This window comes from Emydura macquarii, unplaced genomic scaffold (assembly GCF_026122565.2).
Source record: "Emydura macquarii macquarii isolate MOO-44397 ecotype Brisbane River unplaced genomic scaffold, CSIRO-AGI_Emac_v2 contig_2636, whole genome shotgun sequence".
Lineage (NCBI taxonomy): Eukaryota > Metazoa > Chordata > Testudines > Chelidae > Emydura > Emydura macquarii.
In genome coordinates this window covers 13,876,573-13,902,314 of record NW_027132773.1, presented here as the reverse complement: position 1 = coordinate 13,902,314, position 25,742 = coordinate 13,876,573, and the positions used below count along the sequence as shown (strand labels likewise).

At 41.3% G+C, this 25,742-nt stretch overlaps 1 protein-coding gene across 2 annotated transcripts in view; it reads left to right on the top strand.

The window, feature by feature from the left end:
- The window catches only part of NRCAM (neuronal cell adhesion molecule), a 274,576-nt gene that overhangs the window by 217,079 nt on the left and 31,755 nt on the right, over positions 1-25,742 (top strand). For both annotated transcript variants that reach the window (XM_067564201.1, XM_067564202.1), the window contains exons 17-23: positions 3,900-4,097; positions 4,211-4,281; positions 5,225-5,450; positions 5,793-5,908; positions 16,923-17,127; positions 17,389-17,511; positions 21,199-21,375. In XM_067564201.1, coding sequence (XP_067420302.1) covers positions 3,900-4,097; positions 4,211-4,281; positions 5,225-5,450; positions 5,793-5,908; positions 16,923-17,127; positions 17,389-17,511; positions 21,199-21,375 — 1,116 coding nt within the window. The remainder of the gene's footprint in view (positions 1-3,899; positions 4,098-4,210; positions 4,282-5,224; positions 5,451-5,792; positions 5,909-16,922; positions 17,128-17,388; positions 17,512-21,198; positions 21,376-25,742) is intronic.

Sequence of the window (25,742 nt, the reverse complement as noted above, 5' to 3'; positions counted from 1 at the left end):
ACCTTCCCAAATGGATATTTCCTTCATCTACAGGAATGTAACTAGAGACCTGTGTAAAGAACTGTAGATCTGTGTATCCACTGGTAATGACACTTTGACAGTATAAGTAAACTTGGATGTAAGAACCTTCTACTCATTTCTGCTTTCCTCCTTGGACATCTTGGCTTCACAATCCTTGGATCCAGCTGTTCACAATGGCAGGGGGCCAAGGTGGCAGTACATCAATTTTGTGTTCCACTGATCCTTGTGGTTACCGGGAACTAGAATGGTTCCCAGCAAAAATGAGTGTAGACTGAGGGCATCTCTATTTTATGCTCTGTAACAACGCCCAAGGATTGCCAAATTGCAGCAGCACTCTGGCCATGTTTCCTTCTGTCTGTGCCCATTGTCTTCCAAGTGGAGCAGAGGAAGTGGCTGTATGCTGTATACTGGCTGTATGCTAGGCAGAGATTGCTTCTTGCTGGGACAGTCTTCAAGCTCTTAGGGCAGTAATAGAGCCCCTTTGCACTGCACTAGTGGTACAAAGAGGTTGTAGTCTAGGTCAGAACCTAACCCCTTCTCTCTACGTATAAAGCCAGTTAAAACTAGAGATTTCCAGTTTGCAGGGAATTTAACTGTTTCAAAATCTGGTTTCATTCCAAATGTTTTGAAATTTCCTATATATCATAAATCTCCAAAAAACAATTTTTTTAAGAAACTGTAATGCACGGTGCTTCTGAAACAAAACGTGCTCCCAAAGACACTGGCAGCTGCTGGCTGCAATAGACCTTCTTCTCAGTTCCACTGCTGTATTCAGATAGTGGTGAAATTGACAAAAATGTCAATTTCAGTCAGCAGCATCCAGGCCTGACAGGGTCTGCAACTTCAGGGAAGCTCTGCCATGTGGACTGTCCTGGGGCCAGGACCCCGGGCTTCCAGATTCCCTGTCAGAAGTTGGTTATAATGATGATTATGCCTATGATTTAAAAAATGTTGTTGAATCCAAGATGTTTTTGTGAGACCTTTCATCTTTGACAAATTAGCACTTCTGAGCAACTCTGCATATATATAAAACTAGAGTTCTGTAAAACTTTTTGTTATAACACACATTTGAAACATCATTTATTTCAAGTTCATATATCAAAACTAAAGACAAGTTTCATGCAAAACACTTTTTATTTGAAACTCTTTATCCATTTCCTCTATTTATATGTTAGACACTCAGGTTAGATGCTTCAAAAGAGATATATCTCCATGTGCATGAAGTCAGGCTGCAAAAATTTTCTCTCACACTTCGAATTTCATCTATCTTAGAACACAAACATAATTTCCTTTCCATAAATCTAGTTATGGAGTTCCATAAATCTAATTGTGCCTAAAGCATGTTCTATGCAGTGGTGAAGCACTGGGCTCAAACAATGTTCCATATAAATTCCTCATGAAAATCTCTCGAACAACCTATCTACCATCCTTTGATATCCTGACTCATAATTTGCAGGTGCTGAAAACTGAATGTGCCTAGTATCAGATCATGCCTCCATGATGTCCCAAGCGTTGTCTCTCAACTTTAGGCTTTATTAGTAATTCTCACTTTTGAGCAGACCTCTTTGGGAAGAATAACGCATCCAATAGATTTTAAGATTGTTTAAATACTTAACTGCCATCTTGATAGAGTTAATATAAGTAAATTATTGGGGTCTATGCTGGAGTACACCAAACTCCTAAGGTACTGGCAGCATACAAGTGTACCATGACTTGGAGGAAAGTCCTATAGGCATTTCAACAGCTAGATGTTATGTTTCCTTGGCGCAATCCAGACTGGCGAATTGCTGTGTCACCCCATTCCCTCACTCCTGGAGCCCGTCTTACTCTGCTCTGTTCTGACAACCCCCACTTTTGGGCTGTTCAGGCACACCCTCCAGCATATAAATTGCTCTCAATTGTGTGACTGAGTGCTTCTAGCCAGCCACTCTATGGATTATACAACAGCTAATACCCCCAGTCCCAGATTCAATCCTAGGAACTTTCATTTTACAGAGTTCACTAAACAATGTAAGCTCATATAAGTTTGTCAGTTTTACAAAAAAATTGATATGCACCAGCCTTGTTACTCCAAGTAGAGTCTCCAACACATTTCAAACCAAATGCACTGCTTCAGGTCAAACAAACAAACAAATGTATTAACTACAGAAGGATTTTAAGTGATTATAAGTCAAAGGATAGCAAGGCGAATTTGATCAAGAGAAAACAGAAGCAAAACTCATTCTAAACTAAGCTTAACACTTTCAGCAACCTTACAAACATAGGTGATGCTCGCCACAGGCTGGCTGGTTTACCTTCAGCCAGGCTCTCCCTTTTGGTCAGCACTTCAGTTGCTTGGTGATGTTTATAGATGGAGGTGGAAGAGAGGGAGCATGGCAAATGTCTCCCCTTTTTAAAATGTTCCTTCTCCCCTCTTGGGCTTTGCCTCCCCCCTTTTCAGGGTCAGGTGCCAAACCATGTCCTTGCATGGTTTCATTCGTATCCTAAGTCAGTGAGCATTACCTCATCGTGGTTCCAACCTGGCCAAGGGAAGGGAGGTGACTCACTCGAGAGTCCCATTGATTCTCTGTTAATGCCCAGGTCAGCCCTCTGTTGGTGGAAAGCTGAGCTGGGTTTGTCATATACATGCCTTGATGAGTGTGAACTGCCCTTCGTCTGGAAAGTTTTGCCTGGATATGTTTCAAGCCATGAGGACACATCTTTGGGAATATTACATAGTGAATCCTCATCACCACACATATGACGTTGTTGCAACAAACATATTACTATAACAATAATGCTCAGTATGTCATGAGCATTCCAAAAACATCTTATATGACATACTTTGCATTGAACAATGCACAATTATACTGTAAAGGTGACCATGGGGTGCAGGGTGTCACACTAGGCAATGTAGGCACTAGCCTGGTGGGTCCCATTAATGATTCAGACACATGGCTAAGGGAAATAGTATTTTACCGGGCTGGCAGGAAAGGGATAGATTGCATATACCTTAGATATAGAGGCTTAAACAGTTACAGTTCAATGTGAGCAATAGTGGTTCTTGCTTTAGGCCCCTGAAGCAGTTCATGCAAGAGTCAGGGATCTTCAGGCCTAGTGCTTGGGGTGTCCTCTCTAATCTCTATTCCAGCAAATAGGCGCTTGCAGGTTTCCAGGCCGGGCTCTGTTAGTGTCTCTCATTGAGGCCCCTCTGCAATGGCTCCCTCCCCAGCCACTGCTGGTCTCACATAAGTCTTATACAGATTGCACTCAGCTGTAATGTCCAGCAGTCACACCTATTCCACATATAGTGATGTATGCAGTTCCTGCAGATTCCTCTCTGCATCTGACTTCTCTGCAGCTCCTGGCTTGCCAAGCAGCCACTGTTTCCTAACTGAGCCAGGCCGCTTCCTTGTTTTGGAACCTTTCCCTTACCTGGCCATGAAGAAGGGGATGTGCAGCCGGGAGAGCTAACAGAAGTTATAGTCCCTGCTTAGCAGGTCCATCACATTACATAAACAATTTCAAATGTTTTCTCTCAGTGTTAAATACTTATTTGTGTGCTGAAACATCATCTCTTGTATCTTTTTCTCAGGAGCATATTTCTAAGGCTCCTGTTGTGTCAGTATCCAAGCACCTACAACAGTTACAATTGAATCATGCTTACTTACAGTTAGAATGCCAAACAGTAATGTTTCCATTACATATCTTGCTAAGGACTACTTGTTGAGTTGTGTTCTCTACCTTATTTATTTCAATTTCAAGGTTATTTAAGAAATGTTTAGTGTAGATTGGATTGCTGTCTTCAGATTATTTCATTCATAAATGATCCTGCTAGTCTCTGATGCCTAGGAATGTTATTTTTCTGACATATAATTGAACTCAATTTTTGTTGATAGATTTTGTCATTGAATATGAAGACGGACTGCATGAGCCAGGGGTATGGCATTACCAGACAGAAGTCCGTGGAACTCAGACAACTTTGCAGTTAAAGCTGTCTCCATTTGTTAACTATTCGTTCCGTGTAATAGCTGTCAATGACGTTGGTAGAAGTCAGCCAAGTGAAGCATCTGAACAATACCTGACAAAAGCTGCAAGTAAATAAACATTACCATTTACCAGTAATCAATTTACTCTTTAGATGGCATTGAATTATTCAGAACTCAAAGAACAGTCAGGCCTTACTCAAATATAAATATTTAACTTTTAGAGCCAGATGAAAATCCTTCTGGTGTTCAAGGGATAGGATCAGAACCTGATAATTTGGTGATTATATGGGAGGTAAGTTTTTTAGCCTACAAGTAATGTTTTCTAGAAAATAAAAATGATATAAACTTTGACTAAATTAATAGATGTTACAGTTGGTGCTTCTTTGAGACAAAACAAAAATCCACTAATTTGTCTGAAACTTTCCCCTTCCTTAAATGGGGGGAAATGTAAATGAATTCTCACAGTGAGAAACACATTTAGAAGGGACTGATTTTGCCTTGGTTAATTAGTCATTTCTCCATCTTCCTAACCAACTCACTAATTTAGGAAGTGTTTTCATGCATTGGTCATAAGATTAAAATATATACATAATGGTTTATATCAGTTAGCCTCATAATTTTAGAATGGATTCATATTTAAATCCTAACTCTTCACTGAGCTTTATTATAAACTAAAGTATCGTTATACCTTCCCACTTCAAGCTGTTTGTGGTTGCATAGTACTGACACTTACAAGACAAGAATTCTGGTTCTGTTTCTAAACACAGATTCCCAACAACCCAGTGCTGCAAAGTCAGCTTCCCATAACAGCTTTGAAAATGTTCCACCTCTCTGGGAAATACGATTTATAATAACTTCCTTTAGCTCTTTCGTAGTAGTTTTCTTCCACTGCTGAAGAAAATGGACAACGAGAATATATGCACAGCAATTAGCTTCATGATTGAAAAACTTGGTGATTAGGCACTCTGCTTTTCAAAACACTCAGGCTGATTGAAGAATGCATTATTTCAGTGTGATGCCAGTGTAACTGAAATTACACCATCTTAAAAATGAAAGCATGATACAGAAATTTCAATAGCACTCACACCGATATAGAACTGGTGAATCAGGCTTATTTTTTACACCTTAGTTCTTCATTACAAGCCAATGATGTTGTTATTATCTTGGATTTCTCTTCTTTACGGATGTTATAGAATAATTTTAATGCATTAACTTTTTTTTTTTTTTTTTTTTAGCCTTTAAAAGGTTTTCAGTCCAATGGACCAGGTCTTCAATACAAAGTCAGTTGGCGTCAGAAAGATGTTGGTGATGAGTGGACTTCTGTTATAGTTGCAAATGTTTCTAAATATATTGTGTCTGGTACACCAACCTTTGCTCCATATGAGATAAAAGTACAGGCTTTAAATGACCTAGGATATGCACCAGAGCCTTCAGAGGTGATTGGACATTCTGGGGAAGACTGTAAGTTTCTTAGACTGACTAACCTGTGCTAACTAAAAATATCCAAATTCAAAATTGCAGAGGGATTTTAAAAAAGGTATCGAAAATTTGTGGGAGGGAATTTTTGTGGGAGGAAAAATTTGTGGGAGGGAATGTAATAAATGGAAATTGTAAACTTCAAATCTTTAGAAAATAGTCAGAGGCTTCAGAAACCTCAGCAGTATGACTATTGAGACCCGTTGCAACACAGTGGTTAAATGAGACAGCAGTATGACCCATGTCTTTATGCGTGAATTATCTGTTCATATAATCTCTGATTCTAATCTGCCAATCTAATAATTGTTGTATCTCTGTCCCACACAGTACCAATGGTTGCTCCAGGCAACGTGCAGGTGCATGTTGTTAACAGCACATTAGCCAAGGTGCACTGGGACCCAGTTCCACTAAAAACTGTCCGAGGGCACCTTCAAGGATACAGGGTAAGTAACTGTAGAAGCTTTTATAACCTCATCTATCAAAATAAAATAATCTTAATGTACAATGTATATATGTGTTTGGGAGTGAGGTAACTTGCTAAGTGACGTGTATTTTTGGGTTTTTTATGAGATCACAATTTTGGTTGATAAAATATTTGTTGACATAATGTATTTAAGATTATATAAGGCAATTAACTTATTTCTGCATGGAATAAAATATTTTAGTTAAAAAATAATTAGTACTGTACAAAATCAATATAGCCCATATTACATGGATTAAAATCTGAGTGATCACAAAAAATATTATTGATCAGGAATTTTTATCTAGTGGGAGTATTTTTAATGGGGTTCTGCAGGGATCTATTCTTACCTCAGTGCTATTCAATATCTTTATCAATAATCTGTCACAGGATGACTGGCCCTTGAAGAGGGAGATGGATCCAATCTTACCTATGACTGATTAGCTGCCTCCCTGATGCAGCTATAGGACCTGATGAGAAGTACCTAGCCTTTGTGGAGGCCAGCAAAGGCTCAGTTTAAAATGGGGGAAGAGAGGGAGCGGGGGGGGGGTCTCCTGTGGGAGTAGGCCTTGGAGCAGGGTGTAGGTCTGGAGGGGAATTGAAGAAAGATCTGTGGGGAGCAGGGGAACTCCATGTAGGGAGACCTCAGGTTGCAGAAGAACACCAGGAAAAGAAACCCTGGATGGGATGGATCTTCAATCTAGTTGACACTCTTGAAAGAGCAGGAAAACCTGAGCAAAGTCACTCCAAGAATTGCACAGTGCTGGAAACTGTGCGTCATGTTGAAGACCCAGGACAGAAAATTGACTCAGGGTGTCTCCAGCAGCATGCCATAAGGGGGTATGTTCAAAGACTGCCTCTTGCAACAATCTAGAAGAAAATATTAAGTCATTATTGGTAAAATTTGCAGATGGCACAAAAATTATGGAGTGGCAGTTAATGGGAACAGGTCAGTTAAACAGATTGATCCGGATCTGTTGCTAGGATGGACTCATTTGAATAATAGGTGTTTTAATACAGCCAAATCCAAGGTCATACCGGAACAGAGAATGTAGGTCACTTAGAAGATGGAGGACTATAAAAGATCCTAGGTAATGATAGATAACCAATTGAACATGAGCTCCCAGTGCGATGCTGTAGCTACGAGGGCAAACATTTTAAAGGGTGTATAAGTGGGAAATACTAAGCAGGAATCAAGGGAGGTGGCATTACCTCTGTATATGGCATTAGAGAGACCATTACTGAAATATCATGTCCAGTTCTCATGTGCACACTTCAAAAAGGATGTTGACAAGTTGGAAAATATTCAGAAAATAACTTACAAGAATGATTCAAGGATTGGAAAACAACACACCTTAAAGTGACAGATGCAATTTAGTTTATTCAGGAAAAGGTTTGATGATTGATCATGGGCTAAAAGTACTTATATGGGAAAAAGATTTCTGATAGTAAATGGATCTTAAATCTAGCAGTAAAAGACATAATGAGAACTAGTAGTAAAAGTGGTAATGGTTGGAAGCTGACCCTAGACAAATTCAGACTAAAAATATGCAGTTTTTAACAGTAAGGGTAATTAACCATTGGAACAGTTGACATAATGGAGGATGGATTTGCTATCACTTGCAGTCTTTAAATCAAGCCCAGGTGTCTATATAAAAGATATATTATGGCTGAAACGGAAGTTATGAGCTTGATGCAGAGATTACTGGGTGAGGAAGTTTGGCCTGTGTTGTGGAAGGAGGTCAGAGTAGATTGTTGTTACACTTATGAAATAAACAGCAGGATCTTATTCAGGGGACAAGGCAGTATGCCACGTTTATTATGAATACAGAAAATATTTCAAAAGAGCAATTGCTTAAACAAACCTACACACACACTCACACAGTTCTGCAGGAGGGATATAATTACCAACCTCTGTGTTGCTTGAGCTGAATCACTGGCCAGGGGACTCCGACACGAGGATGGAGCCAGGCTCTGTCGGTCGCAGCACGATGCTCTTTGGGGTTTGCAGAATGAGCCCAAAGTCCAGGTTTCTTCACCCCATTTTTATACTTATTCATCCCCATTCGGGTCTATGGATTTTGTCATGTCAGATAGTCTCCTTGTTTGATGTAATTGCCAATTACGTTTGATATCACAAGTGTGACAGCTTTCCCATTATTTTTTTATTCCTGTTTCACACTTTGTCTTGTTCCTGTCCTTGGGTGTTAACTCCCCTGTTTTCTGGGGTTATCTTGATCTTCGGCCATCTGGGTTGTAAAAGTACTTTAAACAAAAGCATCTTCTTTCCCTCCTGCCCTTGGAGGCTGAGAACCATTACCTCGCCATCTTACCTCAGCAGATTCAAACTGCATTCACTCCTCATTCATACTTACTAAATATCATTACATTCTTATCCCATTACATTGGTACATTATCTTATACTTACTTACTAACATAATAAAATTCTTATACCTACACCAATTTTATTAATACCAATTTTACTAAAAGGAAATAAAAGAAATCTTATTTGCCCTCTTATTGCCCCATGATTTACATATCAACCACATTCCTGATACGCATTGGGCATTTTACTTCACTTGTAAATTATCCCAATTAGATTTCAGGATGTCCCCAAACATTCATACGTAGATCTTGACAAACAGGGCCCCAGTGTGTCATAAATGTTAAATCACAAAATGTTTAGGCAGGATGTTCCCACTCATATGTTCAAGCAGTCAATTATCATAGTGGAGCCTGGGGTGTCATGAACAAACAATCAATGTGTCTGGAACATCCCTATCTATAATGCCTTGTTTTATTCTTTCTCTGTGTGAGGATTAACCCTTAAGCTTCAAATACGTATCCATGGTCCAGGCCTGCTCTGGTTCAGGCCTGCATCACAGTGCTGGGGCCTACATTGTCATAATGGTCCCTTCTGACCCCCTAAATCTAAGAAAATCTTGGAATAAAACTTTTGGGTAACACTGCATTGCATGGTAATACTTCCCAATAGGCTTAATCCACCTCCCATTGAAATCAATGGAAAGCCTCATATTGACTTCAATGAGAGTTGGAGTGCGCCCAATCTGAATAACTACTTCACAAATACAGTGCACTTCAAATGTCATAGTTATCTCTATGATTCTACAAAGCTGTCAGGTACCTTTCATGAAATATAACAGCAAAGTCCCACTGCCAAATTTAGGCCTTTCTGGAAAATGAAATTAATTCTGTATTGGGATTATTGCATGTGTTTACTGGAAGTGGATTTCAAACCTTTTGGTCAGTAGATGGGAAGCATTACATTAGGAGTGCATGCATGGATCAATGGAGTATGTGTGCCCAGGTCTCACGTGACTGAAAGCCAGCAAGAGAATAGAAAATCATGTGGAAATCTGCTGTATGAAGCAGATTACACCTAGCTCACCCTTGCACATTTGCAAAATGGCAAGCCCCTAGTTAGTACCACTACGTGCTGTGAATCATTCTGATTAAAAACAAACACATTGTTTTAAGTGGTGCTGCTCCCCTTCTCTCTATTACTTTAATTCATTTTCCTGGCTGTACTATAAATTATTTGAATAATATAAATATTTTCTTTTAACTTTACATTCCCCTACCAAATCACCTTTTCTTCACCAATCAGAACTCTGGCACCTAGTATTGCAGAGCTGTGAGAGTGGCAGCCATGATCGTGATGCTTACTCTTTCCCTTTATTCAGTTAGGAATTGTTGCATTTGCTTGGATTTTCTCCCTTAAGGCTTTTTTTTAAGGACACCAAAAGGGAGTGATGGGCAGAGTAGCCCATCCTCATTATTTTGTCCAGCAATTAGGGCCAGCTTTGGACATACTGATTTTGGTTCTTCTTCTAGTAGATTCAGACATGTGTTATAAGTATTCCTGAGCTGGAGACTTTTGCCTAGCAGTACACGTAGAGGGACGACACTTGCACCTAGTTTCCGCAGCCTTTCCCCTGGCTACATGAGGCAGCACCACCCCAGTCACTTTTCACTGCCTGTCAAATGGAGTTAGACCTCCTTGTGGTTGTTCTTTTCACAATTTATTCTCTTAGGCTGGTTCATTGTATATAGTTAATATCTAGTTTAGTTAGTTAGTGTAAAAGTTACAGAGTATAGTATAGTGGCAGCAGTAGTGCTTCCTGGTGATGCCCTCACCAGGATTCAAGCATTGCCCTTCTTGCGGAGGGGACTTCCCTAATGTTAACCTGTAGGCAAGGTGCTTGCTTTGCCCACCTTAAAGAGCACTGTTCAATCTATAGATTGTTCAAGAAGAGGACTTAGGTGGTGCAGGACTTCAGCTTATGCAGCACCTGCTTCAACAGGCTATGCGGCCTGACCTGGTACCAAGGCCTTTCTTGGGCTGCAGATCACCCTTCAGCAGGGAAAGTGCTGCTACCTCCTGTTCCAGGGCAAGGGCCTCTCCGAAGAAGCACAGAAGTCATTCATCGTCATTGATGCCGAAGATAAGAGGTCTCATAATGAGACCAATCATGAGCACTCCAGGTCCCAGGTTGACTCTTGTGCCTCCCCTGAGAGTGTGGAGGAGAACAGAACCAGCTCCAGCACATGGGATGGCATGGGTACAACTGACCCTCCCTTAGTACAGGGTGGGAAGGACAGACACCCCGTACCAGCAACTCTAGTTCCATCTTCCTGGCATCCATTGTGTCCAGTACCGACGGGAATGATGCTAGTACTGATGGTGCCTATGACATCAGCATATGAGGCTTGGGCAGACCTTCTCTGCCTTTCAGTCCTGTCTTCGCTGTTGGTCCAGGACTTTGCAAGGCTGGAGGCCACAATGGGCCCCCCGTTGGAGTGTGCCGCTGAACTCTCAGGCCCTTTGGCACTGCACCAGGAAGTGGTTGATATGGATTCAGCACCAGAGACAATATAAGGTTCTTCGGTACTGGGCCCTTCTTGGCAGCGATGCAATTGATGCCTCAGATGGTTCCATGAAGGTTTCTGCACCCTTGATGTCAAGACACTCCAGCTATGCGGTAGCGCTGTTTGCACCGGGACCGACCTTGCCTGCAGCACTGACATTTTCAGCACTCGTGATACCTGTCTCATTCTGGCCCATGGATGAGTCGGATCGTCTGTTGGCTCCCTCTGGAGTCACTCCCACATGTCTCTGAGGTCCAGGGACTCTTTTCTTTCTGAGTTGGGATCCTCATCATTCTGCTCCACATTGTCGGAAGATCCAAAAGCCAACGGTAGAGCGGTGTGGCTTCCAGGGTTGGCATGCACCCCGAGACCAGGATAGAAGCTCCTGGCCTGGCACCTACTGGCCACCAATGCCTTATCCGTACAAGTTGTCCCTTTGGACTCAGTAGGAAGCTCCTCACTCCCAGAGGTCAGCTGCTCATGTAACATTGGTGGCTGCGAATCAGCCACAAGACCAGGTGCCCATGATTCCCCTTCCTGTGGTGCCACCAGAGTTTCTCAGTCCAGAGAGGCTACCTCAGGAGCAAGACCCTCTATGGCTCAGCCAACAGCCTCATCTTCATCCCCGGATGATACAGTGCTGCCAGTTCATTCTCCTTTTCCATCCCAGAGGACTTCAAGGCATACCAGGACCTTTTACACCACGTGGCTGCGTCCCTTCGTGTTCAAGCAGAGTTTCTCCAGGAGAATACCCATAAATTCGTGGACATTCTCCAACCATCTGTCTCTGCGAGGGTGGCCCAAGGCACTCTTCTAACCTGCAAGAGCTCTTTGGGTATACTGGCCTCAGTACCGCTGGTGGCCAACCATAGGAAGAAGTACTATTTTGAGCCCATGCAGGGTTACATGGAGTTCTATTCCCATCTGGTCCTGAACTCCCTGGTGATCATGGCAGTGAATGACAGAGCTCGGCAGGGAAGGTTCAAGTCCACTCCCGAGGATAGAGACTCTAAGTGCTGTTGTCAGATGTCGGCTGCATGTACTTTCAGTGTGCCATTTCAGCGCTGTGCAAATAGCTGACACAGCAGACCTCAGTTGAACTGCCCGATAAAACCACACACTCTGTTTCAGTAGTGAAGGCACCCAGCCAGCTTTATTGTTGATGAAGCACGGTGCTAGCTCCCCATAGATTCTACAATTACATCAGGACAGTGGACCAGCTCAGTGAACAGTGGGACTTTCTGTTCCCCGCTATGCCAGACAAAGACACACCCTCTTTTATATACTGATACAAACAAATTACGTATTGCCCCTCTGACATGGTTAGTTACCACCCTTTACCTTGCACATTTTGGTTTGATCAAAACATCTGAATCCACCATACTCTCATCCTCACTTTATCTTTAGGAGGAGTCAACATGTTCATATTATCTTTGGGGAGTATATTTGTACAGTACTTGGTAGTGGGGTGTTCTGGTACCACCTTTCTAGAATGTGTTTGCATCAGTATCTTGTGCCTAGTGCTTCTTAGGAATGAGTATGTTTTTGCAATACCAGCCCTGTTCTTGCCAGATTCTGTGAACTTGCAAGCCAGGCATGTTTTGTAACAGGGCCTGACTTCGGCTCACAGAATGACTTCAGCTAACTGTGCTTTATATCAGCAGGGCCTGACTACTAGTTTAGTTTGGGCCTCAGACCTCATATACTAGGCCTCCTTCTTCAGGCAAGCACTTTCTCTGCAAGCACCTGGACCTTTTGGGCAGAAAGATATATACCTCCTCTTCACTACTGATGAGGATCATGAACCAGCAAGCTTTGCTGGCCAAGTATGATTTTTTTTAATTGGTCGGCTATGGCCAAATTTGAGGCGCAATTGCCCAAGGCTTCTCATGAGGAATTTCGGGTGTTTGTCACTGAGGGCTGCTTAGTGGCCAAAACATCTCTGCAATCCACCCTTAATGTTGTAGACACTTCGGCCAGGGTGATGACCTTGGCAATTACCATGAGGAGGGCTTCCTGGCTCCAGAACTCAGGGATTACTCTTGATGTCCAGCAAGCAATTGAGGACTTGCCTTTCAATGGCCAAACCTTGTTTTTGGACAAGACTGATGAAACCCTGCATTCCTTTAAGGATTTGAGGGTCACTTTAAGGCCTTTGGGGGTGTATATGCCATCTATGCAGAGACACAACTACAGGACCCAGCAACAATAGCCATACAGGCCACAGCATCCATTTGTGCAGCCCTTCCCCACTGAGATAGTGAGACAATCTCAAGAAGAGATACAGGTCTCATAAGAGGAAGCACTCAGGCTTGGGGCCCAACCGGTCTGTGCATTCTTCCTCGGCATCTGCTAAACACCAATTTTGACTGGTTGATCCAGAGCACTGTTCCAGTTGTTCTCCCTCCCTTGTCATCCCCCAGTTCCTTTGGGGACAGGCTGGCCCACTTTTACAATGTGTGGGTAGCAATTACATCTGACAGCTGGATCCCAGATACCGTGAGATGGGGCTATGCCATCCAGGTCCTCTTCACACCCTCTCGCCACCCCCACCCCTGTCCCTCTTCAGGGACCCCTCTAATGAGACACTGCTCTTCAGTCTGGTCAGCTCGCTGCTAGCGTTGGGAGAAGTGGAGGATGTTCTGCGAGAACACCAGCATCATGGGTTCTACTTCCAGTATTTCCTGATAATCCAAAGGCAGGATGAGGCTCATCCTTGACCTCCACAGACTCAATATATTCATCAAATATGTGAGGTTCCACATAGTCACTCTATCAGCTCTCCTCCCTGCTCTGTCTCAGAATGACTGGTCTCCAATCACAACCATCCATGACAGTCCGTGTGTGTCTGAGCCTGTTGGGCCACATGTCTTGTTGCATGCATGTGGTACAAGTCACCAGGTTGAGTCTTTGCCCTCTTCAGATGTGGCTCAGGATGGTTTACCACCCTGCTCTGCATTCCCTGAACAGGCTGTTTTGCCTTTTTCCATCAATCCTGGAGTCCCTGCGCTGGTGGGAGTCTCCACACAATGTGTGCCCAGTCAGTGGTTACCAACATGTCGCTTCTGGGTGGGAGGGCGCATCGCATCTCCCACACCACTTCCTCTCCTTCCCAGTCTCCTCACACAGGACAGCAGCCATGCCCTGCGATCAGCCCCCTGCACCTTATGGCATGCCTGCCACATGGCTGAACAAGGAGGGAATAACATTGCTCGGAGGCTGTCTAACAGGTTCTACTTAACAGTAGGAAGCCTTCCACTAGAACATCTGATGTGACCAAGTGGAAGAGGTTTTCCATGTATAAAATCCGGCAGAGGCTCCCAACTAGGACATCTTGGAGTACCTGCTACACCTTCAGGAATTGGGCTTAGTACTCAGGTCTTGGCAACAGTATCAGCATTTCATCCACCTATCCAAGGGTATTGGTTTTCTCCAATGCCATGGTGATGAGATTTCTAAAAGCACTTCTCTGCCTTCATCCTCCAGTGCAAGAGCCAGTCCCCTTGTGGGACCTGAACACAATTTTAGCAGCTCTGATGGAGCCTCCCTTTGAGCCCCTTGCTTCCTATCTGCTGCCCCATCTTTCTTAGAAAATGGCATTCTTAATAGCCATTATCTCTGCTGGGAGGGTGGATGAGTTGCAGGCCCTGATGGCGGGACCTTCTTACATGCAGTTCTCCAGGGATAAGGTTATGCTCCATCCACACCTGAAGTTTGTGTCCAAGGTGGTGTCTCACTTTCATTTGAAACAGACGTACTCACCTGTATTTTTCACCATGCTGCATTCCTTGCCAGAGGAGCAACGCCTCCATCTGTGATGTTAGAAACTGTCTAGCCTTTTATCTGAACAGGACTGAACAGTTTTGTGCTTTGCCTGACCTCTTTGTATCATATGTGGACTGCAGGAAGGGACAAACAGTCTCCGCACAGATCATCTCTAGATGGAGAACATCTTAGATCAAGACTGTGTATATGATAGAGTCAGCTATGCCTCCTCAGCCGATAGGTCATGTTCGATGAGAGCACAGGCAATGTCAATAGCATTGCTCAATGATATTTCCATATTGGACATTTGTAGGGCAGCCTCATGGTCATCCATACGTACATTTACAGATCATTATGCGATCACTGCGTCTTCCAGAGTAGATGCTATTGTCATAAAAGCAGTCCTGTGATCCTTACTCAGATAGACTCCGAGCCCCACCTCTGGATGGGGGTACTGCTCACTGGTCACCTAGTTGAAATACACATGTGCATCTACTTGAGGAAGAAGAAATGGTTACTTAATGTTACTGGTTCTTCGAGATGTAATTCAGATGTGTATTCCACAACCCACCCTCCATTCCTTCTGCACTGGAGTCTTCCCCTGGACGTTCACTGTGAAGGAACTGAGAGGGGTCAGGGCACTGCTGCCTCATATAGCCAGGGGAGGGGTGCAGACATGAGGCACGAGTGCTGCCCCTGTATGGATACTGGTAGGCAAAAGTCTCCAGCTCCAGCCCACGGGGTGCACACACAAATGTGGAATACACATCTGCATCACATCTCGAAGAACCATAGTTACAATAAGTAACCATCCCTTCATTGATTTCTGGTCCTATACTTCTCCTGTTTATCAGACATGACCTTAACACAGTCCTTGAGTAATATCAGCAAGTCTTTTTGTTTAGACTAATTCAGTCTTTCTTTCTCCCTTTGGCACCTTTTCCCATCAGCGTTTATTATTATATTATCATTGGATCATTTTGTAAACTTTTGTCCATGTTCCCACAGTTGAGCTCACAATAAGGGTATATTTGTAGGCCAAATTATTACAACAGTGGGTTACGCCCCTCACCCAGGTTTGCTGCCTTCCCATTGGCTGGACAAGGGGGAATGGACTCTGCTTGATTCTGCCCTCCCCTACCCCGCATATTTAAGTTTACCTGAGATTTTCAAAAGCCTCTTGCTCCAGCCAGGGGCCTTCCTTTCCTTAATATAATATTGATGCTGTGTTATTTAGGATGCTGCAGGTCTAACCAATTGCCCACTTTGGGATCAGGAAGGAATTTTTCTTATTGGACCAAATTGGAAAGAGGCTCTGGTCTGATGGGTTTCTTTGCCTTCCTTCCAACATCCTGGAGGCACAGTTAGGTTATAGCATTAAGACTCAAAAAGGCTAAACATTTGGAAATTAAGACTGCTTAGCTTGCCACAACTTGGGGCTGGTGTCCAATGTGGATAAGGATAAAATGGACCAGATCCCAGGGGTAAATGATATCTGGGATTGCAGTGATGGATCTTTCACCTGTGTGAAAAGGGAACCTCTTATCCCTCCACGTGGGGGAGGTGGAGAGGATTCAGAGATGAGCTGAGTCCTAGGGATGGGCTTAGTCGGGTCTACCCCCAAATTATTAGTTGTATGGTGGGAGTTCTGAACACCACACTGGTCCTAGTTAAATGCCTGATATGAGTGTGCAGGAGGAAGGACACATAATCCTTCTCTTTACTGTTAAATAAAATGGTGGCCTGTTGCTTAAAATTCATCCCATGTGTCTGTTGTTCATTCACCTTCAAGTATCTATCCCTTATTAAAGAGGGTTAAGCATTCAGAAGCAAGAGAACGTGAAATGATGTGAAGAAAAACCAGCCTCTATAAGAGCTGAGGGGAAATTTCTTTAAAAAAAAGATGATTTATATGTAAAATGGACTGCAAAAGAAATGTCATCGATCATCCTCAGTCTGTGCCTCAGTCTTAAACCCTGATCCAGCAGTGAGATGAAGGCAGGCAGATTCCTGCACCTGTGTGGATCTCCTTGCGGGATTGGGTTGTAGGTCTCCTTTGATGATTTGCCTACCATTCCCGCCTAGAAAAATCCCTTTGTGTCCTTCACACACAAACATGTCAACAAAACTCAGAAAGTCACAATCTGGTCCTTGGTCTGCCTCTGAGACAGTGCAACTGTGCACTGCCCTTTACATGGAGCTTGTGGCAAAGACACAGCTTAGCCCTAAATAACCACTTTAGCTATTTATTTATGTATTTAGGTATTCATGAAAAATCATAGATACCAGTTTGCAGAACTGGAATGCCGAAATACTCACTGCAGATTTGTTTTAATGTATAGATTTACTACTGGAAAGTCCAGAGTTTATCTAAAAGAAGAAGGCGGCATGTGGAGAAAAAGATCCTGACGTTCAATGGAAACAAGACACACGGAATGTTGCCAGGGCTGGAGCCTTATAGTTCTTACAAGTTGAATGTTAGAGTCGTTAATGGTAAAGGGGAAGGACCAGCAAGCCCTGACAAAGTATTTAAGACTCCTGAAGGAGGTATGAAATGAGGAAACTAAGAAATAATACTAAGCTTATTAAATTCAAAAATAGCACATTGTAAGAGTGTTCTTAAATTTTAAACTTCCTTTGTTAATAGAAAGAAAATAATATCGGGGGCTTATAGTAGCCATGTTATTAAACATTATGTTTTTGTGTACAAAAGGGAAAACAGATACAAGGGTGATACAGAATTTATGCCATAGTATAAGACATTCTAGTGCAATACACTTTGCATTTACCATATATTCCTTTTACAAGTTCCCAGCTCACCTTCCTTTTTGAAGATTATTAATCCAACATTGGATTCTCTCACTTTGGAATGGGGTCCACCTACTCACCCAAATGGTGTTTTGGTAGCATATACACTGAAGTTTCAGCCAAGTAAGTAAATAATTGTAAAATCAAAAACCTGTTTCAGACCACATGCCTGCTGAATACTAATTTATATCCTTAATTAAGTAGTTATTTCACAATTTTCAACAACTACGTGGTATACCTTTTATACATTAAAAATAAATCATGCTGAATGTTACATTTGATAAAATATGGTAAAGGTTGATCTACATTGACAATGGTATAATGTGGAAAATTTCATCCCCTGGGCTACAACTGTGGGATTTTTGATTTATTTGTACTTCTCTACAACTAATTGATCCATACTTCATCCCAAAATGTAAGTAAAAGTTGATGTTTAATTGTCAGCTAAGCAATAAACAAGTCATGGAATGCCCTCTCGAACTAGACTGTAAAACCATTAACTTGTCCTCCTTTAGATCCCAGCTTCTACCATGATGTCTACAGGAAACAGCCAACTTATAATGGTTAGGCAGATAGCTGGTGTTATCAAGATTTTGATATTATTTATATCTTAGAACTAAACCCCTCAAAAAACCAAAAACCTCTGAATGGCTCAAATCCAACTAATTGTATTCACTTCTGCATTCCTTCCATTTATTTGTCACACCTACTTCATATGTTTCTGTCTTAAATTAGATGTTAAGTTCTTTGTGGCAGGAACTGTTTCTTTATATGTACAATATAAGTCTTTGCTCCTGACTTGGGCTCCTGGGAGCAATGTAATGCTTATAATTGATAGCAGAAATACAGTATTGTTACTCTAATAAATATAGTTGTGCTCATTGCTATGGTCATGATAAAGGTCTGACATGTAGCATATGTCATACAATTGGATTCCAACATTATAATCAAATTTTAGTAACTGATTTTATATTGAATATATAGTAATCAATTCACCCACCATTGGAGAGCAGATAGCTCCATGATAAAATTTAACAACAGCCAGTGGTGCTGGAACAATTTTTATAATGGAGGTGCTGAGAGCCATTGACCAAACTGTAAAATCCTGTATAAGTGGGAAAGCTCTTCAAGCCAGTGGGTGCGACAACACCCTCCAGCGCAACAGAAAACAGTACCATTGTACAACAGTTACAGGATAGAAAGTACTTTGCCCAGTGGACGCATATGGAGAATACAGATAGGCAGAATGTAACTTTGCAAAAATTGTCAAATTTATCATGACTACAAATGATACAAATGGTCAGGAACTGTTCCATATATTTTCTGAAAGATTTAGCCCCTAAGAGTCGTCTTGTTTGTCTTTCGGGTACAGTTGAAAAGTAGCGACCACCTTTACCATGTGCATACAACGCGGATGGGACAGCGTGACTGGCATCTGTGAGCGGGGATGGGAGAGCATGCCCTCAGTGCTCTGACTGTGGCACTGGCTACTGCGGAGGGGCAAGGGGTCCCTGGCCCTGAGAGGGAGGAGCAGGAGCTGGGCGCCCTGCTCAGGCAAAGCAGCCCATGTTGCCTCTGTGTAAAAATATATAGTTTTCTGGGTGGGCACCCCTGCTTGGCAAGAGATAAAAAGGAGAATCGAGGAAGAAACATGTACAGCAGGAGGCAGAACCCACAACTCCACCCTGTCCTGGAGGCAGACCTCAAGAGAGGAGCATCTTGATGGTGATCCAGCACGCTCCCTGGCGAGGAGGGAGCATGGTTAGGGGCTGGGGGTGGCAAAGGCATGTTCAAGCCAGCAACGATGAGCTCCTCATTACGTCGCAAGAGGTTGGGACTGTGCAGGGCAGACTGCTCTAGCCAAGCCAAGTTATTTCAGGATCAAATTGAGGGGGGATTGGAAGGGGTTTGCAGAGCTGCAGTGAGGCAGTGGACCTGCCATGGGGAAACCCCCTGGGGTGGCCCTGCCCTGCCCTGCCCTCCCTCTCTCCACCCCTGCGCCCCCCGAACTGTTCGGGTGGGGAAAGTGGGAATCCCCATGGCTGGAATTGAGGGAGGCTGTGCCACAGATCACCTCACATGACTACATGAGGCTGTAGCACCCGGAGAAGATGGGCGGCTCTACCCTGGGAGCTGTGGGGTATGATGGACGGACCCTGCCCCTCCTGCCTCAAAATGTGGGAGGTGTAGAGTTACAGCAGCTGGCAGGAGGTAGGAGGAGGGTACAGCACCTGGCACGAGGTCTTCTTGCGCCCGCACTTGGCCTGCAAGGCAACCCATGTGGCTATCTCAAACACCTCGCGCACCCCATCCTTCATCTTTGCTGAGCTCAGGTCCAGGTTGCCAAAGGCGTATTTAATTCATTATCAATGCGAAGGGAAGACTGTCACCTGCTGCATCACGAACATTCCTTCATGTACAACCATATCTCATACAGCAACTGTCTAGGCCTGACCCTGAATAGCTAGTAAAATATGAAAAGATGTCAGTACTGAGGGGCTGTAGCTGCAAGTACAGCTGAATGTTTTCTTTATTGTTTAGTTGCTAGTTCCACATACATACCTTTTAATTATATTTTGAAAGGAAGCATGGATCAGTTGCCAAAATAAAAAACCTGTTGAACCATATATAATGTGCACATATGTGCATACATTTACAGTTTATGAATGTTCCAATTTGTGAACATTTTTAAAAAACAACTAGTGGCAACATGAGGCTTGTCCTATTTGGAATATTTTATCCTCTGCATGGTAACAGTATAGGGTTTATGTGACTGTGAAATATATATATATGCAGTTTATCAGTGTTCAAGTAAAAGTACATTATATATATTTATGTATGTATAAAATAAATAATTTTAACTTGAACATTAATAATTTGCAACTGTTTGCTTCAAGAATGACAGTAATGAGGACCTTTAATCACATAATCTATGGATATCAGAAAGTGTATTAACTTTGAATTCATCGCCAAGATTGCCTCTCACACAGCCCAACCCTTGGGATGCACTTGTCTCTGGCTATGCACCCAGAACCATTTGGAGCCATAGGTCCCATCCGTTTAAAAAAACCTTCCAACTGCCTCAATTTCCGTTCATCAACTGCTGCACCAGTTAGCAATCCTTTGATTATTTTTGTCCCAACATTTAGTGTGTTTTATTCTCAGGTAGTTAGTTTAGAATATTCACTAGCTTTTAGTAGTTTTTTAGAATAAATTTTTCAAAAGCACATAAGTTTAATTTTCAACAATGACCTGGGTATCTTAGTTTCATATGTGACTTTCAATGGGACTTACTCTCCTAAGTGCGTAAGGGCCAGATTTTTGAAAGGTATTTAAGCACCTAACCTGCTTAGGCACTTTTGAAAATCCAACTAGACAACTATCTTCATCGTTAGGCACTTAAATACCTTTGAAAATCTAGCTCTAAGTCATTTTTGAAAATGGGGGTTAGGCTTCTAAGTCGCTTAGGTGCTTTGAAAAATTTTGCCCTTAGTCTTATTACTGGTAAAAATACTTCTCTGTCTCCCTGCCGCTCTCAGGAAGGAGTAAACTGCACCCTATACCCCTTACACAGCCACACAAGCCTAGCCTCTGTCCAGTATATAGCTGATTTATCAAGTCAGATAGCAGAAGTTATAGTATTTATCATTTCTGGAATCAGAAAATGAACAGCACTTCAGAGAAATTTGAAAGGAAAGGCAGTACCTGGTTATACAACTTTTTAATTAACACAACTGTATTATAGACTGTTCCTAATTAGATATTTGAAGATAAACCATGTAACTCTTTATGCTTTTCTCACAATGACAGTTAACAACACACATGAATTAGGCCCCTTGGTAGAGATCAGAGTTCCTGCAAATGAGACCAGCTTGATATTAAGAAATTTAAATTACAGCACACGATACAAGTTTTATTTTTATGCACAAACATCAGTTGGATCTGGAAGTCAAATAACTGAGGAAGCAGTAACAATTATGAATGAAGGTAAGATGGGTATGTATAAAGAAAGTCCATTTAAGTTTAAAGAATCCTTCTCTTTTTATTTAAAATATTAGTACTTTTTCCTTGCTGAAACAATCTTTATTAAAAATGATGTAGAACATCCTTAGTTTTAGTGTGCACTAATATAAACTATTTAAAACAGATTTTAAAGAAAAGATGTGCAAAAATGTTCTACCATAACTGAAGCTTAAACAATTGGTGTAAAAATCCACTTCTATATATCACTTTCCTTACAAGACCTAGGCTGCTGGCTTTTCTGGGGTAGACTGTGCCTTTCAAAGCTTCATGCAACTTTACATACTATTGAGTGCCTTCCCCCAGTCATCTATACTATATCTATAATATTCTGCTTCCATGACCTCTTCTGGTCACAGGATACAATATTTTGTTCTGGTTATTATCCTTCTTCCTGTGATAAAGTCTTGAAATGCTGCCTGCTACAGTTTGGCTAGTAGAAAAGCATGTACATCTATAAAGCCTATAACAATACAAATATCTAAGCCACAATAACTTATATATAGTCCAAATGTTTTGTCATGGGCTAATAGAAACATAGAGTGGACTATAAATGTAGTACCATAGCTAGAATCAAGACCAGCGTAGTATATGGTCACCAGTTAAAGAGTGTGGGACAGCTGCATATTACCTTAGGGGTAAGAGTATCTCGCTACAAGCTTTCTTTGTTTTAGGGATTTTAAATTTAGGATTTGATAATAAATTCTTCTGTTGGGGGTGCTATCCTTTAAAATATTATGGAAATTCAATTAAAAAAATTATTAAAATCACTGTGGAAATTTTGTGATATGGCCTTTGATAATTTTTTTGCACACCTTTAATATTAAAGTTTGTTTTATTGCAAGCTTTTGATTTACTTTTTTCGTCCTTGATAAACTTATAGTTTGTTCAAATTGCCATAAATTGATTAGTATGAAATCTAATAGCTCTAATAGGTGTATTCCAGTTATATGATAAAGCATATCTTTTTAAAAAAGTGAATGTTAACAAGCATGAACAGTAAGGATTAATAAATGCATGTATATTAACTTTTATAATAATCTGCCAGTGTTCAGCATAAGTGTGTTTTTAATTTCTTATTCCCTTGATCTAATATATTTCACTAAGCTGCATGCTTTTATTGTTTATAATGAAATTTTATATTTTTATATATATATATATATATGTTCCCTTTGGTGTTGTATCTAATTATATAGTGTCCTATTTTTATTTTCCCCCATTAAAGCTGGTATTCTCCCTCCTGCTGTAGGTGCAGGCAAAGGTAAAATAAAACTGCATGATTTTGTAAATGTGTGGATTTTTGCAGTGTTATAAATGGGGAAATTGCTGCTGGTAAGGAGAGAAAATACTGGACTATATTTTGTTATATTAACGATTAATTCATATTGGGGGAACTGTTTGTTTAGTAGGCTGCCTTTCTGGTAAAGATGCACCCTACGTATTTATTAATATTAGCAATCTGTATATTTTGCCACAAAGTTTCAGAGGAATTTCATAGCTTTGCTTCAGCAAAGTCTAATTCTTTCTCTGCATTATGAAGTTGCATAGCACTGGGTTCAGGTGCAGTATCACCCTCTTAGAAGCTTGGAGAAAGTAGGCATTCTTACACACAAGCTCATCTATCTCGTGGAGATTAGCCTTTTATGGGTACGTCTGCACAGCCCACAGCAGTGAGTCTCAGAGCCCAGCTTGACAGATTCAGGCTCGGGGGGCTCACGCCACAGTGCTGTGTAAACATTTGCAGCTTGGGCTGGAGCTCAGACTTTGAAGCCCACCCCTCTGCCTAAGTTTCAGAGCCCAAGCCCAAATGTCTATGCAGCTATTTTTAGTTATTTTATTTAATTTTTGCAAGCCTGAGTCTGTCAACCTGGACTTTGAGACTTGTTGCTGCTTGCTGTGTAGATGTATCCAACCATTGATATTGAAAGGACTCAGCCAAGCACATTTTATCTGGGTAGAGGAACATCCTTGTTCTGAACCATGGTCACTGTCGGCCATTTGGTCAAATTTTCTTCACTTAGAAGTTAAATGAGGATAGGAGGTAGATTACTGACAGCACCTAAAGTGAATTTCTCTTCTGCTGTATGCTTGTTCATGGAAAGAGGGCACAGAGAAGGTATAGGTTGGACACACAGACAACAACTTTCTTTGTCTCCCTTTTCTTTTCTTTCTCAGACTCTCAAATGTTATGACTGAGCATTAAGGGCTATGTCCTTCAACTGTAGATCTACTGCTTGTGGCACATGTTCATCTTTGGCCTTGGATTCAGCTCTATTTACGGCTTTGTAGTTGGAGCTGGTCCCTTTGTCAGACACATAATTCCCTTTGTGCAGAGTTCTTGAAGATAACACCTTCCTATTCTATGCATTTTCACACGTATAGTTCTTGCAACAGCTTTGGAAAAGGGAAGCAATTGAGACAGTAAATAAGAATAGAGCCCTTTATATGCATTTTCAATAAGCAACTCTAAACATTTTGATGTAGTTATGAGTCATAAAGGTGTCTATGCACGTGAGTGATTTAACTATACAGCTTACTGTGAAGACATAATTAACCCTGATGAAACTTCCCTATATCCCAAGGAAATGTCAGTAGATTCTCAGAATATGGGAGTCATAAATAAATACCTATGGGCAGTATCATATCAAACATCTTTATACATTTGACAATATAAAGATATTGTCCAGTGGAAAATATATCTAAAGCAATCAGATATGTTTTAATTATATCAGTCAGTGAAGAACATACTTCACTTCTTATCCAATATTTGTTGACTCAGACAAACTTGATTTAAAGTGAAATCAATATGATTTAAATTTGATTTAAAGTGAAACTCTGAAATTGGATTTATAAAAATGTTACCTTCTTACAACAGACGTGTTCCTATTATGTATACAGCCTATGTTAGTGACAATTTCTTGTTACTGCTTTTTTACTCCATTTATCACTGAAAGACCAACACAGCTGGGAACAAGGGAATTGAATTCTTGTTCTTCTTGGCCATCATAAACTAAGTTCCAATGAGTTCCAACTGTTACAAACCCACTGAAGGAAAATTAGGTTTCACATGTGTAACTGAGGGTCTAATTTCAGCCTTACTTTTAAAAAAGTCTCTACTTCTTATGATTTCAAAGAAAACTTTGAAAATGTGAACTAAATATAACTGAAGCCAAGATATCTAAGTTCTCAGACAACCTGAAATGACAGCTCTGAAACGTGAGCTGTCCCATTCCTCTCAATGGGAACTAACTCAGATAGCAATGATGATAATTGATATGTCAACGTGGTTAACTGTTTCCACAGCTGAGACAGCAACATTTAAATTTCCCCCCATCAAGGGGCTAAATCCTAAAAGCCCAGCAGCACATCAAACCCTATTGATGGGAAGCCAAGCCCCAAAAGCCCAGTAGACCATGTGATTCATTTTTCAGCATCTGCATTGTCTTTTTAAAACAGCGTCTCATTTTCTCATCTCAAGTGGGTGGAGCTTATTTTCTGAGCAGAGGTTGGAAGAGTACAACTATCTTGTTTTTCCTATTTGACCCCTGAAAACAAGCACATTTGTGATGGAAGTCAATGAGACAGTAAACGTACAACCAATGATTCCATATTCACATAGTAGAACCACACCTTAAAGTGCAAAATCAAACAAAGCTACAGTATAACTAAGGATTTTTACAGTTCCTCAACTTTTTAGCATAGTCCCACAATAAATCCTCTGCTTTTGAGCCAATAATTATCTTTAATGTCTCTCCAAACAGAAGTGAATTCTGAAATGGATTGTACACTACTCTTTCTAATATTTTAAACAGCAATAATAACCTTGTTTTCTCAGTTTCTGTTAGCTGCTGATTGCTAAACTTGAGATTCTTTAATTTACCTCTAGTGGGGTTGGCCTGATCTGAACAGTAGTGATTGTTGGGAGTAGCTGACTGCTAAAAATATCCTAGAATATTTTAGATCGAATGAAGAGAATCAATTGCTCTGCAATTTTCTCATAAGGTAAAATAGCCGTTTTAAGTGGAAAAAGGAAAAAAAGGAGGGTTGGGGAAAGAGATAGTTTCTTTGCCCTGCTGTGAAGAGAAGTTAGAAAGACAGAATCCTGCAACAATTTAAAGAAAGTAAAAAGGAGAAATAATTCTTCATACTTAGTATCCTGTACACATGAATGCCCATAATCAGATTCTCAGGGCTAGATAAACTATTATATCAAGTAAGAAAATCTCTAGGGACTTGGCAGAGGATAAAGAATTGAGCTTCCACTTCCTTTTCAGTATTTCCGCTCTCAAGAATCCTTAAACAAAAACCAAATAAAACAAAGGAGAGGCAGAAGA